The sequence below is a fragment of the Arachis stenosperma genome, chromosome 1 (assembly GCF_014773155.1).
Source record: "Arachis stenosperma cultivar V10309 chromosome 1, arast.V10309.gnm1.PFL2, whole genome shotgun sequence".
Lineage (NCBI taxonomy): Eukaryota > Viridiplantae > Streptophyta > Magnoliopsida > Fabales > Fabaceae > Arachis > Arachis stenosperma.
In genome coordinates this window covers 132719265-132741320 of record NC_080377.1, presented here as the reverse complement: position 1 = coordinate 132741320, position 22056 = coordinate 132719265, and the positions used below count along the sequence as shown (strand labels likewise).

The 22056-nt window shown below is 31.0% G+C and overlaps 1 protein-coding gene across 5 annotated transcripts; it reads right to left on the bottom strand.

The window, feature by feature from the left end:
- Positions 1–18232: 18232 nt before the first annotated feature.
- LOC130936342 (DEAD-box ATP-dependent RNA helicase 47, mitochondrial) lies at positions 18233–22056 on the bottom strand. 5 transcript variants are annotated; one of them, XM_057866418.1, is made up of 4 exons: positions 21628–22056; positions 21335–21444; positions 20554–20679; positions 18233–20435 (listed from the first exon to the last, which is right to left on the bottom strand). In XM_057866418.1, exon 4 carries the CDS (start codon positions 20192–20194, stop codon positions 18479–18481), a length of 1716 nt encoding a protein of 571 aa, XP_057722401.1. In that variant the 5' UTR covers positions 20195–20435; positions 20554–20679; positions 21335–21444; positions 21628–22056; the 3' UTR covers positions 18233–18478. The 5 variants fall into 5 exon arrangements, with proteins under 5 accessions (XP_057722401.1, XP_057722414.1, XP_057722386.1 ...); XM_057866431.1 differs by having other exon boundaries at positions 18233–20396; XM_057866403.1 differs by lacking the exon at positions 21335–21444.

Genomic DNA, 22056 nt, shown 5'->3' with positions numbered 1-22056 from the left:
AAGTTATACTCAGTACTTGTACTCAAATTTTAGTAGAACTAAAGTTATACGGATATACTTATTCTAGTGCATGTCTGAATGCTTCTGGAATAATCAATTCTTCACCTCTATTCCTAATTTTTTTTATTAGGTTTTATTAACATCACTGTTCATATAAAAATTATTGACTACGAAACTATATAAATCATCTTTTATTTAAAAATAAATTCTATTGATTTATTGGATGATGTCCAATAAGCCAATGGTGATAATAGCAAATATACATACATCTGTGAGTGTATATACACATTCTGCAATTGATTTCTTTTGTTGTTGGTGTGTATATACACATTTTACAATTGTTTTCTTTTGTTGTTAGTATATATACATTTTGCAATCAATTTCTTTTGATAAAATTTATCAATTTTATTCCTTCTAAATGATATGAAGAATCAGAAACATTTTAGGAGAACAAATTTCACTGACCACATAAATAGACATATACACAATAGTTAATATAGATAGAATTATATATGTTTTTTTTATGACTAGAATTGTATATGTTTGTTGCTACTAAAATATATCTCTACCATTATAATTATTTTTGCTATCTAAATAAATATATTCTAATGTGATTATGCTACCATGATTATGTAAGTGAGATTAAAACTAAAATTATATATTTTTATATTTTAATAATATTTTTTTAAATAATACTCTTTAAATAGTATTGTTTAATAATAAAAAAATATTATTTTAATTTTAACAACACTTTTTAAAATATTATAATTACTAAAATTACCATAGTATAATTAGACTAGAATAACCTAAATAAATAATATTCCTACCTAATGCTTATTAAGTGTAAAGTTCAGAGAGTTCCAGAGTACTTATATATCACCATTCAAAAAGTTTAAGGTTTAGGATTTATCAAAAACACCGTAATAAAAATTCTATTGAGAATAAAGTATTTGTACGATTATCATAAAAATTCGAATAAACAAGTAGTTTTAAATTCAATAAAACAATAAAAACAACAACAATAAAATCTTATTCTATTAAGTAAGAATGGCTACATAAACCAAATGATGTTATTGTGCTTTGTCATATATTATATCTATAGAAAAATTGTTTACATATAAATCTCGTTTAAAATTATTATATATGAGATGTAAGTAAATCAAAGCCAAATATATAATCAAATAAGAAGAAAAGAAAAATGAAAAATTTAAAATTAAATAATGAGGCGAAAATGCTTTTAGAATCATTTAATCTGAAGTTGAGTCCTTAATTTTCTATTATACATCTACATACCTTCACTGAAATAATGAATTATCAGTAACTCAGTTGTAGATAGATCATTTTATAACTTACTACTAGATGTAGCAAAGGGTGTTAGCAAGATTTTTGTAGACTTGAGAAAGGAAACAAAGAGCTTGTTTAGGTAAACTTTTAAAACATATTTTTTTGAGTTATTTTTTTTAAAAGATTTTATAAAAAAATAAAAATAATTTTATGTTTGGATATCTCATACAAAAAGATCTTTTTATTTATTAATTATATTTGGATATAACAATATAAAAGTATTTTTTTGTTTATTTATTAGATGAAAAATATCTTTTTTTAAGAGAAAAAGATCTTTTAAAAAAAATATAAATTATAACTTCTCAAAAAAGATGTTTTTTTTTAGTGTTTTTATTTTTATTACTAGAAATTTACCAAATACACTAAAAAATCAAAAAATCTTTTTTTCATCCAAAACAATTTTTTTTTATCAAAATAATAGTCTCTAAACAAACAAAAAAAGAGTACAAGTAGTGTTGGAAGAAGTAAAAAATCAGTCTACTAAATAACATCTGATTTTACTTTAATGATTTCAAGTTTATTACTCATGTTTTTTTATTCCATATTATATTTTTGTATTAATATTTTTCAATAAGGGAAAGTATAGGGAGTCAATAACCTAAGCCTACAATGTGTACAATGAAGGTTTAGAAAGTATTAGAGATATGATTATTAGTGTTACATTGTTCTATAGGCTCCGTTTGGTTGATGTATTTGCTGAGACATAGACATAGAGACACAGACATTAAAGACATGGACATAAAATATTTGTGTCTATGTATTGTGTTTGGCAAAAATAAGAAATAAGACACATATATTTAAAAAAGACTAAATTACCCTTCATTCAACCACAAGTTTTACCACTATTACAATACACCTATTATCCCAAACAATGCATGTCATCACTATTAAATTTTTATTTCTTCTAATAATTTTTTATTTCTTCTAATACCATCTTAAATTATCATTTAAATATTAAATATATAATTGTTCTTGAAAAAAAATAGAATATTAAAGTTCAGAATTTATCAAAGATTAATCAAAATTTAAATAAATAAAAAAATTAAATGTACAAATTTTTTTTTGAAAAAAATAGAAAAGTAAATTTAGTTGTAGAATCTAAAAGAGAAAGAGAAAAAAAAAGATTTGGGAAGATAAGAAGACAAATTTTAAAAACTCAATAAGGGTAAAAGAGTAAAAAATTAGTGTCTCACAAGTTGTGTCTCAGTGTCTCACCAAATTGGAGGTACACAAATTTAGTGTCTCCGTGTCCATCCGTGTCCTCCCGTGTCTTTCGAAAATCTGTGTCTCACCAAACCAAACAGCAGACATGTGTCATCGTGTACCACTGTATCTATGTCTCAGTGTCTGTGTCTCAGTAACCAAACGCTACCTCAGGTTACGCTTTTGGGATGAGTGGTTTCAGAACATGGTATTAGAGCCATTGGCTCCCTAGCACTACTCTTTCAATAATTACTACAAAATATAAATTTATATTACATATTCAGATATGAATATGACTAATAAAAATTAACATGTTACAATATAGTGATGTAATTATAAATAAAATGATACTTATATTATTATTTTCTTAAATAGATAAATATGAAAAAATCAATTCAAAAACATCATCAATTTTTTCTTCTAATCCTACTTATTTTTTAAAATCTCAATTCTCATAGTTCAATTTTCATTATATCTCAATTTAATTTTTTAATTGATTTTTTTATGGATATCTACACTATTGATAAGATGCATTTCAACCTCTAAAATAGAAGAGATCTTAAAAAAAAGTACACAATGAAATTTGTAGAAATCACCGCAAGATCCTTACAAAAAAAGGTGATACGAGCAGAATTATAAAATCATTAATTTTGTTTTAAATACGAGATAATAGTAAGAACTCACGTCAAATCATTTCAAGTTATTAAATTTATTTTTTTATTAAAGATAGGAGATTTAAATCCACAACTTCTTAATTAAGTATGAAAAGACTATGACATCTGAATTATAACTCATTTTAAGTTATTAAATTTTTTTACTAACACTATCTAAGTAATATGTTATAAATAATCTTCTCCACAATTTTAAGTTGCATAAATACAAATGGATAGTTTTAATCATTAATAAAATTATAAACATTTATATATTCATAATATATATAACATATAAATTATTTTTTATTCTTTATAATATATCATATTTTAATTAAATATTTATTTTTAATTTGAATTACTATCTTAATTATAATAGAACCATTTTGTAATTATTATTTAAAATAGATAATTATATAATTTTTTAAAATATTAAAAACTAAATTTATTTTTTTATTTTTTTAAATCATTGTTACTTGAAAAAATAGATCTTTAGTTAATTGAAGCACATTTTCACTTCATTCTTTTTTCATCGCTTAGTTTTGGTCATTTCAAGCATCATCGTCATCGCCACGACAAAAAGCGCTCAAATCGTCAAAAAATTTATACCGTCATAGATCAATCAATGAAGTAAGAGAAAAGTGTCAGAGACATATTTAAAAACATCGTGTATTGAGTTGACTAACCATAAAAGTTTGATGAAAGATAGAAAAGAGATTTTTTTCTGGGCTATGCTCTGGAATTAGGGATGGCAAAACTCCCCTAGTCGCGGAGATCCCTGCGGGAACTACCCCAAATAAGGATCCGACTGTTGAAAATTTTTTCTGCAGGGATGGGGATGGGGAAAAATTCCCCGAGGCAAGAGCAGGAACCCGAGCAGAGATTTCCGTTCCGTCTCCATTAATCCCCGAAATTCATAAATTTATTGAATTGTCTTTAATAGTTGAATTATTCTAATCCTCATTTGCATAACCTTTCTTCAATTCAGAGATCCCTAACGCTGTTCATACTCTATCCAACCTCTCTACAGCCACCCCCTCGCCACTCTCTCTTCTCGCCAAAACGTCACACCCCACCGTGCTATCACCCTTACTGCGTCGTGTTCTCTATTTGTGGTGTTCCTTTTCGTAATTCTGTCGTCGTGTCTATTTCCGTGTCTCCCACCTCGTCCACTGCTGTGTTTATTGGCTCGCCGTTGTGTCCCACTGCGTTATTTCGAAAGAAATTACCATCTTGTCATTTAGACCTTTTTTTGATATAAAATCTGATTTTTTCGTATAAGATGGATACTTGCATCAGTTCTATTCATATGGAAATTAATAATTAGTTAAAACTATCAGATAGATAGGTGAGAAATGGAGATAAGGAACAATATTTTTTCATGACAGGGAACGAAAACGGGGACGAGAAACAAATCTGGGTGGGGATGGAGAGTAGGGAGGTATCCCCTGCTCGTTGACATCCCTGTCTGAAATTGACCCAACTCAGACCGGGAGAGTAGGGAGGTATCCCCTGCCCGTTGACATCCCTATCTGAAATTGACCCAACCCAGACCGGTGAGCTCTGACACCGTATTGCTACCGATGTGAATTGATTCTTGCCTTTCAAGTATCAAATGGTGCTGTTATCTTCTCATCACTCGTCTACTCTTTGTCATCTTCTATGATGATACCACCATTAACGATGATACTTAAAATTTCGTTGCGATGGAGTATATTTCAATTTCATATGAATATAATCATAACATTGAGTTCAACAATAATAGAAAAGAGACCTAAAGATTGATTTTTAGATGTATTTAACATAAAAAAAATATTGCAACGATATTTGATATAATTCGTTATTTCTTCAGAATACTCTCATTTTGTTTGTTTTATTTATTTTTGTAATGTATTTTATATTTATTTCTTAAATATCTATACGATTTATTTTTATATTTAAAAGTTATAATATTAAATTTTTTTATTTAAAATATTATTTTCACGTTATTTTTTAAATTATCATATTAGTCTTTTTTTAAAATAATACAAAAAATAATTTTTCATAAAAATAATTTATTTAATCACTAATTAATTAATAAAGTATCAATAAATTAAAAATTAAAAGAATAAAAAAATTATAAAAGATACTTGTAAAAAAAAGTTGGCCTTTATCTTTTTATATAATTATAAAGTTCTTAAAAATATTCCTTTAAAGTAAACATTTTATATAGACTTTTTATTATAACGTTTTATAGAATATTATAACGTTAATACAAATTTTTAATACAACTAAAATTATTTTAATGGGATTAGTTTTTATGTATTAATAATTTAAAAGTATATAAAAATTAAATCACTATTTATTATTATTAGTATTTTTTAAATTTAATTACTAAATTTTTTTTAGTTATACTAAAAGCCAATAAAAATAAATTTATAAACTGAATAAAAGAAATTTCATACTAAAAATTTAAAAATAATATATTCAAATTAAACAGACATAACAAATAAGTTTAGATCACCTTTCAAATTTTTCTAAAACTAACCTAACCAAACTCTGATATCAGAACTAAATTATTGAAATAATATCTAAGTTATTTAAATCTAAACCTTAAATACATATAAATTAAAATTATTTTCGTAATGATAACTAATTAAAAATAATATTATCAATTTAAACATTTAAAATAATCTGTATAAATTCATATCATATTCTTATTAAATAAACATTATTGTCCACTATCTATATAAAATACGGTAAGATATAAAATAATTATACTGAAAAACTAAATTGATTTTTATTATCCTAATAAAATTGCATTAATGCACCAATGGCTTAATAGTTTTTGAAAGGGATAAGTACTAAATTGATTCTTATTAAATTTATTTCGTCTTCGATTTTTTTTTTTTACAAAATGGTCCCCAAAATTTTAATTTATTTTAAAATCATCTTTTTTATCAATTTTATTTTTTTTATTACTAAATTATCCTTCATTAAAAATTTTTTAAAATAAAATAAATATAAAATAAAAAAAAAAGAAAGAAAGGGGGATATAGAGAATGTGGGGGGGGGGGAAGAAAGAAAAGGGGAGAAAGGTGGGGGGAGGGGGGAGAGACGCCATGTCACCGCACCGTCACTCGCCGCTTCTTCTTCTTTTTTCCGCCGTCGCACTACCGCCTTTTTTTCTTCTTCTTCCCGCCGACACCACCGCCGAGCCGTTGTCCGCCGCCTGCTGCCCGCCGCCTGCCGCTTCTTGCTGATTCTGGGTTCTTAATGGTGATGATGATTTTCTGATTCTGAGTATTATTGTTGTTTGATTTTTCTGAAATTTCTGAGTTATGGGTTTTGATGATGTTTTTCTGATTTTGAGTATTATTGTTGTTTGATTTTTCTGGATTTTCTGAGTTCTGGGTTTTGATGAGGATGACGATGATGATGTTGATTTTCTGATGTTTTGGATGGTGTGATGGATGGTGATATAGTGGCAGTGGGTAGGGGGTGGTGGTGGTGGTGGTTCTGATTCTGAATTCTGATGATGATGATGGTGGTGGTGGTGGTGGTAGGTGGTAGGTGGTAGGTGGTGGGTGGTGATGGTTGTGGTGGTGCTGGTGCTTTGTATAATTTTGGGGAAGAAGGGATATGGGCATTTTGGTTCGAAGGATGGTTTTAAAACAAACTGAAACTTTGGGGACCATTTTGGAGCGAAAAAAAGGCGAGAGAGACGAAAACAATTTTCAACCCCTACGTTAGGAACCAAAATCATACTTAACCCTTTTAGAAAAGAAGAAACCACAATGTGTAAGAAAAATATTTTATTATAAAAAATTTAAAAGAAAAAATTTTATCCATTGTATGTACCAATTTTTTAAAATTACATCTTTAAGTTTGACATAATTAGTTGAAAACTGAATTTAAAATAAGAAAACTCAATCTCATTTTATACTTTATTTCAAAGATTTTTTGATAGAAAATAAGGAGGGAATAGAATTTGAACTTAGCCTATATTACTTCTAAGAAGTAATTACTCAATTAAAAATTGAGCTTCTCTTAAGAAAAATTAACTTTATTCGCAATTTAATAGGTTGGTCATAGTATATAAATAGATCCAATCATCTTTCAATAAAATAAAATTCATTTCAATGTTTTTTTTTAACTCTTATATCTATGTATTAGAACCCAAATTAGTGATCGATGCAATTCGAAATAGTATTAGATGGATGTGATACATTATAAATAGTTATAACAAAGGACAATCGTGCTGCAAAGTTAAATAAAAAAATAAATGAGTAAGAACAATCACTATATCGAATTTGTTTGGGTGAGCTTTTAAGAAAAGATTTTTTTAATAATTTTTTTTTAAAAGATTTTATAGAAAAGTAAAAATAATTTTATATTTAGATATGTCAAAAAAAAATCTTTTTATCTATCAATTATCTTTGATATAACAATATAAAAGTACTTTTTTGTTTATTTAATATGTAAAAAATATGTTTTTTTTAAATATGTTAAAAAAAGATATAAATTGTAACTTTTCAAAAAAAGATATTTTTTATTTTTTTAGTACTTTTATTTTTACTACTAAAAATTTATCAAACACGCTATAAAATAAAAAAAAAAATCTTTTTTTATCAACCAATGACACTCAAACAAGCACATAATAATCAAAAGAATAAGAGTATAACTAGTTGACTACATTAATAAATGATCGAAAAAAATATAACTTTTATTTTAAAAGAATCAATTTTGATAAAAAAAAATAAAAAATACATTCTTATAATATAAAGTAGTTAAAACTTAAAATTTACCTCATGAATGATAAAAAAAATATTATATATGAAATTCAATCATATAAAAATTAATAATAAAAATTGGGCACAAAAATACTTTCATAAAGCCTTATTCACGTAAATCTTTATTACATGTCTATTATTTCTATTAACAATTTAACATTAAAGGTCTAAAACCTGATTATGAAAATATTAAACGTCTATTTTTACTAAAATTCGATTTTCAAAAATTTAATGAATATCTATTATTTTTATTAGTTATTAAATGTCTAAAACTTGATTTACGCTACAATTAAATATCTATTATTTCTATTATACAATATAAGAAAGATAAAAATTATTAGGTTTATTAAAATTATTAGTAATTAATATAATTTTAGTTATTAAAATTAATTTGTATTCAAAGAAGATACCTTCTGAAAATATTTTGAAAAAAAAAAGAGATATACATAATTATATATTGGTTCCAAAATACGCTATATCAGTATTTTTAGTATGAAAATGTTATCTGTTATGAAGTGTAATAGACAATATATGAATAATCTTATATTTTTAAATGATTTGACCTTAAAATAATATGAATAGATTTTTATATTTTATTTTAATTTTATGTTTATTTTTAATTAATAAATTATGAATATTTATATTTTAAATTATATTATGTTAAATTATATTGTATTATGTTTATTTTTATATTATTTTTTGATTTTTTTTATTTTTTCAATTAATATTCGTGGATATTCTAGAGATTTGTCTCCCCACAGAAACTCAAATAGAAATATATGACAAAAACTAAAGGAGGATAGAGACATTTTTCTTAATGGAAATAGGATTAGAGAGAGGTTATGCTTCCATAGATTTTTATTGTCATCCCTAATTACTACAAAGATTTAACTAGGTTATTTTTGGCCGCTATAACTTTGGAATAATTAACAAACAAGTTCCATTGCATTAGTCTTAACAAGCTTCATTTTTTATGTTAGTTAAAGATCTTTAAGTACGTTCATTGTCTAAATGTATAGTCTCTTTGTACTCAATTAAGAGGTTGTAAATTCGAATCTCTTATCTTTGATAAAAAAAAGTATGTTCATTACATTAATCTTAATAAGGTTCATAACGAGTGAAGTATAGTTTAACAAAAATAATAAGGGTCCATAATATCTTTTATATTATTAAAATTTAGAATTTAAATTTTAAATTTTAAATTTAATATATAAAATTTAGTATTAACTGAAAATAATAAATTTTATTAGTGATGTAACATTCATTATATGTAAGTCAAAGTTATTTAACTCTGTTAACAAGACAATGAATACAGGAAGCACGGAAATGAAACTGATGGATGCTAATTGCTAACAATATCTCAACAAACAAATACATCATATGTAGAAAATGAGAAAAAAAAAAGGAAAAATATTATTATATCGAATGTGCAGTTTCTTCTGAGCATGAAAACGAAGCACCATACAATTTAGAAGCACGGACTGAACTTGTAAGCAGTCACACGATCCAAGATACAAATTAAAGGAGACTCAGTTGTTGCAGCGATTTGGGTTTTTGAAAGAACAGCAAATCAAAAGGTTTTTTGAGTTGCTACCTAGTGGTCCATATTTTATTTATATGGTCTTAGAAGTAGAACTAGCTAGAAAAACTCAATCCTCTTTTAATTTATTATTATGGTAGCAAATTTGTAGTACACTATATAATTTCAAATCAACATTATCCTAACTTTAATATAAGATATTCAATTTACCCCTCGTGATCCCAACGGATCTAAAATATGGAAGCTGGTGCACCGGGATGGTTGTTATGGTTTGAATCATCTTTTAATTTTGGATAAGCAATCATTTTGCTGAGACATTACTATGAAAAATGAGAATAATAATCAAGAATTTGATGAATTTTTGTTTTATATTTTCTTTTTTTTTTTTACTCAATAAATGTGTATATATAGTATACATGCATCAGAACTGTATAAGGATATTTTTTCTATGTAGTGAATAGTAATAAAAATTCTAACGAGTAAAGTATTATTTTTGTCTCTAACGTTTGGGATAAGTCTTAAAGTTGTTCCTAACATTTGAATCGTTCTGTTTAAGTCCCTAACGTTTTAAAATTGACTCAATATTGTCCTACCATTAGGAATTCGTTAATAGAATTGATGGCGGAATAAAATTGAGACGATTTTGAAACGTTAGGGATTTAAATATGACGAAAACGTTGGGAGACAAAAACGATACATAAAAATAAATGTTAGTTTTATCCTTTAATAATATCAATTTTTTACTTTACATAGTATTCAATTATTTTTTAATCACATCTAAATAAATTACATTTAATTACATTACTTTCATTCTAAATAAATTTATTTTTTTATAATTTTACACTTAAAGTTATAAGTTAATATAAAAATATAAAAAAATTTATTAGAATGAAAGTAGTGCTATTAAGTGTAATTTACTTAAATGTGATTAAAAAATAATTGAATATTATATACAGTAAAAAATTAATATTATTGAAAGATAAAATTAAAATTTATTTCTATGTATCGTTTTTGTCCCCAAAGTTTTCGTTCTATTTAAGTCACTAAAGTTTCAAGATCGTCTTAATTTTGTCCCACCGTTAATTCTGTTAACGTATTCCTAATGGCAAGACAACATTGAGTCAATTTTAAAATGTTAGGAACTTAAATAGGACGATTCAAACGTTAAGGATAACTTTGAGACTTACTCCAAATGTTAGAGACAAAAACGATACTTTACTCAAATTCTAATTCATGCTGAAGAAATCATTATGTAGTTAGTATTTAGTGTTTTAGTGTATATAATAGAGTAGGTAAAAATAAAAATCTAACAAAATATGTGTCATATATATTTTACGGGGATGCTATACATCCATGTAACTATGTAATCAAGTTGGCCCAACACTAAAAAAACTCAATACCATTAAATGAAACGTGAAATACACGCGAAATCGTCCAACGCTTCTTCTTCTTCTCTTCTTCTTTTCACGCTCGTTCACGCACGAATTGTCTTCTTTTTCTTCGCCTTCTTCTTCACGTTCTTCCTTCTCCTTCCTTTTCGCGTTCCTTCTTCTTCACGTGTTTTCTCCTTATCGTCATTCTTTTGTTGTTGTTGCTACTTTATTTTTTTGTCTTTTCCTCCTTCTCTCTGGTGAAGAAGTAGTAGAAGGTGAGGAAGAAGAGTTTTGAATAGTGCAGAATGAATCAAACACAGTACTCATGGTGAACCGAAAATAATACAATTGTTTAGTACTAAGTGAACGAAACATAATCCATTATATAAAATCAAATTCAAACAGCTTTTTACAGAATGAACCGAACACAGTACTCATGGTGAACCGAACACAGTACTCGTGGTGAACCGAAAATAATACAATTGTATAATACTAAGTAAATAAAACATAATCCATTATATGAAATCAAATTCAAATAACTCTGCCTACAATTTACATATTATCAATTCAATTCAATTCAATTCAGTACACCTCCGTCCATTTAATTCAATTCAAATTAGCAATTGCATTCCATTCAATTCGATTCAAAATTGAATAATCTAAACTTTGTCAGTTTGATTCGTTTCAGAAGAGTAATCTGAATCGCTCTCCTCTTTACCAAAAAATTATGAACTCCTAAACACTGAACCCTAAACCCTAAACCCTAAACACTAAAACCAAAACCCTAAACACTGAGCCCTGAACCCATAAACCCTAAACACTAAAACCAGAACCCTAAACACTAAACCCTGAACCCATAAACCCTAAATCCCTAAAACCCTAAAACCTAAACCCTAAATCCTACACCCTAAAACCTAAACCCTAAATTAATACACCGTGAACCGAAATTAATACACGGGGCGAACTGAAAGTTTGTAACACACTGAACCCCTGTACACTGAACCCTGAATCCATAAATTCTAAACCCTAAAACCCTAAACCCTGAAGCCTTATCGTCATTCTTTTGTTGTTGTTGCTGCTGTATTTTTTGTCTTTTCCTCCTTTTCTCTCTGGTGAAGAAGCAGTAGAAGGTGAGGAAGAAGAGTTTTGAATAGTGCAGAATGAACTGAACATAGTACTCATGGTGAACTGAATATAGTACTCATGGTGAACCAAAATCTTAGATGTGGTGAACCGAAATCTTAATTACGGTGAAACAATTATATAGTGCTTAGGGAAGAAAACAGAACATATTGGTCTAATTTTTGTTAGACTCCTTTCTCCAGATCGAACCGAAAACATGAAAGTGATGAACCACCTCTTTAGTACTTACCGAACCAAAAAGTTACTCACATTTACTCAGAGTTACTCACAATTACTGACACTCACAATTACTCACAGTTACATATTATCAATTCAATTGAATTCAATTCAGATGTAAATCACCTCAGTCCATTCAATTCACTTCAAATAAAATTAGAAATTTTATTCCATTAAATTCGATTCAGAATTCAATAATTCAAACCTCATCAAATTGATGAGTTTGAGAAGAATCTCAAAATCGCACTCATTCAACTGATTTAAAGTTGATTCATTCATTGTTTCAATTCAAAACTGCAGATTGAAGAAGAAAACGAAGAAGAAGATGAATGACAAAGATAATTGCGTTGAATCAATCCAGATCTATAATGCAGAGAAGAACGCAAAAGAGGTTTACGTTGTATGAAAAAGTTTACGTTGAGAAACGTTGATAACGCAAAATAAGGATTCGTTATCAAGGTTATAAGAGGCGCGTGTAAAACACGCGGGGGGTGTGTGTAACACCCTAACCATCAAAGCTCACGCTTCCGGGTGTGCGACTCTGATAGCTCGGACATTACGACGACTCTTATACTATTTAATACTAAAATATGAGCCTGTTTAAAACTTTAAACCGCAATACCGCTTCAAAAATACTTTTGGTATGTAACGTACATCCATACATACAATACAAATTACAAAACTCACAAGAGTACATACATACATACATACATATATATAATATTACAAGCTTTAACCAATACAATTCCTATCCCTCTTACAGAATATATAAAGATAAAGGCGAGGGTACAATAAACAATAACTAAAGCAATACAAAGCATCACAACAACGACTAGATAAACTCTTCGTGACTTCCGCGTCCATATCCTGAAATGGGAAAGTTGTAGAGGGGTGAGAACATCATCCTCGAAAGGGTTCTCACCGTAGGGTGGCAGAATTACTATAATAGGATATGCGAGATAAAATCGTTATAGTGATTGATAACCGCCTTATGCATCCTTTCAAAAACAACGGTTTACCATAAAAGAAAAATCTGAAATCTTTTTTGAAAGAGGAACTGTTCAATTCTTAAAAACTCAAAAGTCTTTCAAAAAGTTTATCTAAGTTGAACCAAATTAGCCTTTCATACTTTTCCAAACTAAAAACACCAACCAACATGGCCTTCGTCCCAAATCATGATCAACCACGGTCCCAGGCCCAAACAGTCCAACCAACAACCAATCACCACGGTCCAATAGAATCCCAGTCACAAATACAAGTAGAAAAGTTCAAGCACAAACAAGCAGTTACTGCAAGTAGAACAATTAGCAGATAATCACAAGTAATCACAAAGGAAAACCAAGTACAATATGCACACCCAAACAATGTCACATAGATGCATATGATGCATGCCTGCCCTAGTGGCTGATGATATCATCTGTCGGTTATACAGCCAACCCGACAAGTCCTGGTAGCTAACCATTGGACTGTCCCTCTATCGTGCATCCCCAACTCGATTTATTCTCGATCATCATCATGATCATAATCATAATCCATATCCAACAACCTCACTAGTGTATATTCACGGGGGCGAGCTCATCCAGAACTTTCACAGTGCTCGGCCACACTTATGACAAGGTGGGAATATTGAGATTGTGTATATGGAGGTGATGGTTCAAGAGGGCTATGGGAGTAGTGATGTTGGAATGGTGGTAGTTGAAATGGTGGTTGTTCATGAGGCACATAAGGTTGATGGTATGGTGGATATAGATTTGGATCCCGTAGAATTTGTTGGTGGTGAAATGGGGCTTGAGAGTATTGTAGTTGAGAAAAATATTGAGAATGGCGGTCATAGGAATATGGTGGTTGAAGTTCATAATCATAGCAAGGATCACCATGTCCATTGGATTGGTATACACTATGGAGTGGGTTGTGATCATAGTAGTCCGGAGGAGGTTGTTGCCATGAAGATTGTCTATATGAATATGGCTCCTCCCTCATTTGATAATTCCTTTCTTGATACAAACCATCATTGAAATTGTCATTTCCTACAACATAGTCAAAACTACAAGAATGTTAATTCATAAGAGAGAATTAAAACTTTCTGTCAACGGCGTCGAAAACTTGACAAGCGCTAAACACCGGTTTAGAATTTCACAAGTTTAAAAGCTCAATTTCATTGTAACTCTAAACTGGAATTCAACGTTCTTCAAAGTTTAGTAAAAATGTCACAAATTTAAAACAAATACTTGTAGTTTAATCTCTGAGTAGTTTTCTCTTGAAATCACAATCGAGTGCTCAATCATTGACTATAGAAAAAAGGAGGTTTTAATTGCAATTTATGGGAATTTAAATGACAAAAAACTAAAAAAAAAAATTCCAAGAAATTAAATTAGGAGTAATTAAGGTAATTAACTAGAAAATGCAAGTAAATTCAATTGCTAAAAGATTTTGGCAATAGTTGAAAGTTAATGATCACTATTCTCTTCATTAACCACAACATGATAATTACAAAGAACAAATCCAATTTGTCAACTATGACAAACATGAATTGTTAAATTTTCGTGATAGAACAATATTGAGTCTATCTTAAAATATTAGGTACACAAATAAAATGATTTAAATATTAAGAACAACTTTATAACTTATCCCAAACGTTAGAGACAAAAAAAATTACTTCTTTAAAAATATCATTATAAGACTAATTAATAATACCTTTTTAGTTCGTTTTAAAATGATAAAATATCATTTTAGAACATCTTTTAAGAAAGTAAAATTTCCTCTTAGAATTAAAGTTTTTAACTGTATTAATAAAAAAATAGATACTTTAACTTTTTTAAATAAAAAGATGAAGTATCTTTTTAGAATTAAAATAACCGACTCTACACCCGCACACTGCCGGATCGTCGAAGATTCAAACACGGAGAAACTTGAATGCCATAGTTCTCCTTGCCCACTCAGCCACTTTACGTTTAACATATTATACGACAAAAAAGAATATATATATAAACGAATTTTTTTGTCAATCTTTTAAACATAAATTTATAAAAATACCAAACAAATAACAACACATTATATATAAACAAATTAATATATTAAGATTGCTTGTTATTTTTTATTCATTTCAATTGAAAAAAATATTTTATACTAATAACTAATTTTTTATCTCTTTTTACATCATAAATTATATCTAAAAATTAATATTTGATTATTAATATATTTTTAAAAATATTTATTTTAACTTTTAATTTTATAATTTTTTATTTTTTATTTAATTATGAACGAATCAATTGGGTAAATCAATGACCCAATGATTTAACCAATGACCTAGTCATATAATCGGGTTAATTACCAGTTCGATTCTGATAACTATTATTAAAATTTTTTAATTGTAACAATAAAATTTCAAATTTGATTTTATATAAACTAAAATACCTTTTATTTAGCAGATAAACTCAAAAAGCCCCAAGATCAAAAGCAATCACAAATTTAGATTACCAAACATTATATAAATCAATAAAGGGCAAACAACAAGGTTTTCTAAGAACCATTAAATAAAGTGAAATAATAAATTGGAGTCAAACTTCAGCTGATGCTTAAATATTTAACTCGCCGAAGCAAGGAGCTTGATACAAAATGCAGGAATTGAGAGCTAGAGAACATAAATTGATATTGCAACCACGGAAGACAGAAGAATGGGCTCTAGGAGGAAACTTTACCAAGTGAAAATTTCCTGGTTACCACATAATAAGACTACCATCTTACCATATGAGATGAGACATTTACAATGCAGACATCTGGAAATAAAGTAAATCTAAACAACAACAAACAACAACAACAAAGCCTTGTTCCACTAAGTGGGGTCGACTACATGAATCAAACGACGCCATTGTGCTCTGTCATGTATCATGTCTACAGAGAGACCGTTTACATGTAGATCTCGTTTGACCACCTCACGGATGGTCTTCTTAGGTCTTCCTCTGCCTTTCGCTCTTTGTCCATCTTCCATCTCATCCACCTTCCTGACTGGATGTTCTATCGGTTTTCTTCCCACATGTCCAAACCACCTGAGACTCGATTCAACCATCTTTTCCACAATGGGTGCTACTCCAACTCTCTCCCTTATATCTTCATTCCTTATTTTATCCAATCGCGTATGACCACTCATCCATCTCAACATCTTTATCTCTGCCACACTCAACTTATGTTCGTGCTCCCCTTTAGCCGCCCAACACTCCGTACCATACAGCATAGTCGGTCTTATAGCGGTGCGATAAAATTTACCTTTAAGTTTTAAAGGCACTTGGGCCACTAATTAATAATGGTTCCATTCATAGGAGCAAAAATCAGTTTACCATCACGTCCCACTTAATAACCAAAACAGACAACCAATACTGTGCTTCCCCTTGTTATTGGCAGGAGTGCCAACATCAAGATAGCGCATTGTAGAATCCGTGTCGCACAAGGCAATTCCAAGAATACCTTCCTTAATGGGCTGCATATATATATATTTTTTTAAAAAGTAGAAAAACAAACCCAAAATGAGATCAACTAATAACAGAATTTCAAACTCCCATAAAAACATTGACAGTTAACAGTGAAACAACATACACCACTACACCCTCAACACAAATGAATAACATAAGTTTCAAACATCTAAAACAAGTGGCACCTGATGATCAGTCCTTGGATCAGTCAGAATGAGAAGACGAGGCTCGTTATTGGATGTCTGCATTTGATTAGTGAATGTTCCAGGAGTGTGCCTTCCAGCAATTGCATTCGCACCTATTGTGCGAACTTTGATATCCTGAGGGTTCTTGATAGCAACAATAATCCCAACAGCAAGATGGAGCCTCTCCCATGTCTTGTCCAAGGTTAATTATGTAAATACCTGGAAACAAGGAATACGAAAAATCAACCAAACATAAAAATGCTTTCATTCCGTAGCAGAAGCATTGGAAAGATAACAGAAATGTTGAGGTTTGACAAGTTCTTTTTCATAAGCTCTATTGTGAAATTATGATAATAAGCTGTTTTGAACACAATGTGGTCATACAAAATACACTTACTCGTATCAAAATTATGATTAGAAATTGACTCTTTGAATAGACAACACACCATATCAAGAAAAATTGACAAACCACTAGATTATAACAAATTTATAAGAAGTATATAACAAAAAAAGAACCCTAGATACAGGAAAAGATAAATATAAAGGTGAAAACACATGTACAGTCAACTTCACCTGAAGTTGATAACTGAGAGTCGTTAGATGAAAATTTAGTCAAATCAGTCAAATTATTTAACCGCTCTCAGCTATCAATTTCACGTGAAGTTGTTTGCACTTGAGTTTTCACCAAATATAAAAAATTGAATACAAAATTCACAAAAGATTCACAATCGACATACTCTTCAATAATATTCAGATGCAGAATCCAAAAAGATAAACAAAAAAGATTATGTGAAAATGGGAAAGCAAGACTGACCTCTGAGAAGTGTGCCTTCCAGCAATTGCATTAGCACCAGTTTATTGGGCAAATTTCAAGACTGCCCACTGACTACATGGCCTAGCAGACTGAACAACAATATCCTTAGGGTTCTCAATAGCAACAATAATCCTGCTTGGATATTTAAGTTGCCGAAGCAAGGAGCTCGATTCAAAAAGCAGGAATTTAGAGCTAGAGAATATAAGTTGAAAATGCAACCCCGGAAGACAGAAGACTTACGCTCTAGGAGGAAACTTTACCAAGTGAAAATTTTCCAGTTAAACATTGCTCAATGTTATCTACTACCATGGAAATTCAACTTTTCCTTTAAATGGAGAAACATAGAGGTTCAAAAATGAATATCCTATTCTCCAAGTTCTAAACCAGAAACTTCTGCAGCAGCAGTTAACAAAAATGTTATATAGCTATTTTCTATGATTACATCAGCAGATTCAAAACCAGCATCAAATTTCATACTGAATTACTTTGAGGTCACAGAAAATGATGATAAGAGGAGAAAAAGAGAAAGAAAAACTGAATTCAGATTTGAAACATTATAAGAACTTGATAACAACAATCAGATATGAGGAAAAAGAAAGATGCAGATGAGAGGGACTCTGTCAACTATAGTTGATGACATACTTGACTTACAACGTAAATTATAAGGTGAGTTTTTGTTTGAGAGTATGCACTTGCAAGTAGAAGTTGTCTATTCTTGAAAACATGCAAGAGCTAAAACCTAGAGTATAGCTTTGTAAACCTCAACTAAACCTCATTTTCTTGAAGTGCTGAGTGCTTTCTCTTCTTGGTTGACAAGCATCTTTCCCTCAACAAAATCGCAGAACGCCACAGTTACTCCAAGCTGCTTCTCCATTTTCTTCACAATAAACACTTCGGACTCTTCACATATGGTCAGCACTGTACCATCCCTACCAAGCCGACCAGTTCGGCCTGCTCGGTGTGCATAGTGAGTTGAATCCGTAGGTAAGTCCAGATTAACCACGAGATCACATTCTGCCACATCCAAACCTCTAGCTGATAATTCATTTGTCACCAGAACTCTCACCTCGCCATTCTTGAATTTCTTCAAAGTTGATGACCTAGCAAGCTTCCCAAGATCCCCATGCAACTCTGCCGCTTTCATTCCACGGGCCTCCAGCTTGAAGACGACATCCTTTAGTTGCTTAGTGTTGTTCATGAAAGCTATTACAACTTTTGCATCCAGGGCATGAATACACTTTCTCATGGTATCGACCTTATGCTGTAACCTCGCTACACAGTAATAGTGTTTCAAAGCCGGAGGCAAACTCTCTACTGATGCCTGAGATGGTTTAGTTGGGTCTGGAGTAGAACCGACTGAAGGCATTGACAAATTGATAGGGCCCGAAGGCGAGACAGTATCAAGCGGGATAACTTTCTTAGCTTGGACGAGAAGTGGATCACATCCCCAGCTTCTCGCTGCTCTTACAACAGAAAACGGCACAGTTGCAGACACCATAATTAACTGACGCTCAGTCCTTTTGACATTTGGATCCAGGTCTGCACCTGATCTCCTGCCTACATGCTCCAATATCCGGTGCATGTCCTCCCGAAAATTGAATGACAAGAGCTCATCAACTTCATCCAATACCAAATAGCGACAGCCATGTGTCCGAAGCTTCCCTGCTGCACTAAGTTCCGCTATCCTACCAGGTGTGCCAACAACAATGGCAGGTTTATTCTTCTTGAGAGCTTCTTCCTGCCTAGTTCGGTTCGCACCTCCCACAAGCTGCTGAACCACTTTCTTGTTCTCCACTCCTAGTATCTTCTCAAACTCCCTCACTATCTGCATCCCTAGCTCCCTAGAGGGAGCAACAACCACTGCTTCTATTCCCATTTTCCCACCAGAATCACCACCACTGGCACTCTTGGAAACTTTGTTCATCAGTGGACCAATAGATGATAGTATAGGAAGCAGATAAGCCAATGTCTTCCCCGAACCCGTGTAAGACTGAATTATGACATCATGGTTCTGCAGAATGGTAGGAACAGCTGCAGACTGAACTTCAGTTGGAACACTGAACCCCTCTTTCTCCAGTCTCTCAATCAGAACAAGGGGCAACCCAAGTTCAGAGAAGGATTTTGCTGCAAATGGGGCAGCCTCGATTTGTTGTTTCTTCCTCTCAACAATCCCAAACGCTTTCTTCTTCTCACTGGAACCAATAGGTTTCCCTATGCCTTTGCTCTTAAGGGACCCAGGGGATGAACCCAACAATGGCTTTACCTTACTGCTAGACTTGCCACCTTTGTTAATTGGTTTATCAACTTCACCTTGGAAACCAACACTTGAGAGGGTTAAGGAACCATGATTGGGTGGTTCCACTTGGCTCATACAATGAATACTTGTGTGCAACAAAGAAGAAGCATTTTTATGAGTAGCCAATGCTCTTCTAATGGGGAAGGACTCTCCAACAAGAAGAAGAAACCTAGATGACATCAAAGCTGGCATCTTTCTAACAAAACTAAGAACAAAATACTATCCTTATCCTTACTTATCCTTACTTCCTTACTTAATAATATCTTAAAATCCAGACATGTAGCTCTAGGTGTCACAATATCCTTCTTCCTGATGTTTGTTCGCTTTCCTCCATTGGCATTGAAAAGTCATCAAATGTGATGAAAGCTAGAAGTCCCCAAAGTCTTACCACGTGCTGGTCATAGATGGAAATTTCAACAGCTAATTAAAGTACCTGTTAGTTCAAAAACGTAATAAATGTAAATTTAAAATATCAAACAAGTGTGTTTGATATTTGGCCAATCTATTTTGAGAATCTACTCTGTTACATGCATCATTGATATAAACTTTACCTATAAAAAGAAGTGATTCATTCATCAAAAGGGTAAAATCTTTTTGAGAAAAAGAACCCAATTCATCCCTTCTTTCTTATAACCAAGATTGCGAGAACCGAACCGGCCATCGAACCATGGTCAAACCTGTTTCGTTAAATATAAAATAAAATGATTAAAAATACAATATAAATCTTTTAAAATTTAAATTCAATCATTCATATAATAATAAAATTTAAAATTTCATGACCCATCCACTAACTAAACTATATCCCATCTCATCATTAAAATTCTACATTCAAATTCAAACATCAAAATTTAGAACTAAAAAAATCATGGCATAAAATACTATATCCACATTCAATCAACAATCACCAACAATCAATAATAATATCAATAATTATTTAATTAGACAAAACTCACTCAATTAATGCCAAATTACTAATTAAAAATAGCTATGAACCAATCTCAGCAGCAATATTTTTTCAAGATGTGCAAAACAAACCATCCCCTGCCCCCTGAAAATCCTAAAAGGAAAGAGATTTATCGATAATTGACCAACTTCTATTTTAACATTCAAACCTTCTAAACATTTCTCCTAAAAAATTGGTACAACCTCAAAGAAGAAAAGTCTAAAACCCAGCTTTATGTTTCAGTTGCAGTTACAACTTACAACATAGCATACCTTCAACAAGCAAAAAACAAAGGGACAAAACAGAACCGAATTAAAAATTACAAATATACATACAGCAATTACAGCAAAATAAAACCTCAGCCATTACAGCAATTACAGCAAAATTACCCAAACTCCTTGTTAAGGCTGTTGGTGGCAGCATTAGTACCGGCCTTATCGGAGGCACCATATTTGGAAACAAGATCATCCTTCACTCGCTCTAGAAACGCAATAGGAACCTGCCTTCCAGCAGATTCATCCGCAACAACACAGTAAGCAGAAAAACGACAATGCAGCATTTCAAATCACTCAAACACAATGAGAATTCCACCCTAACAATCATCTGAGCAAAAATGCATACATATATACACAAAATTGAATCAGAGGAAAACAGATCCAGAGAGAAAAAGAGAGGAACCGACTGAAGCCATTATCGACGAGGAAGTTGAAGGTGTGGTTGTCGCAGTTGTAGGTGAACTTGTTGTTGGAGGAAGGAAGCTTCTGGAGGCACTGGAACGATGGTGAGGAGAACAGGCACGTTTGCGACGGCGAGGAGAACAAGACTGAGTAGACGTTTGCGACGTCAAGCAACAGAAACGTTCGGCTGCAACAACGGCACCCTCGGCCTCGAGGACGACGATGACAGGTCCGGCCTTGACAACCTTCTGGCGACAACGACGAGGATAGGTCCGGGCTTGACGGCACCCTCGGGCTTGACAACGCGAGGAGGAGAGAATACCTTCGAGAAGCGAGGATGGCAATCACTAGTTGTCACCACCGATAGTGGTGGGGAATGATGGTGGCTGAAAAGCTTTGTTGATTTTGCTCTGATAGGGTTAGGGTTGGTCAAT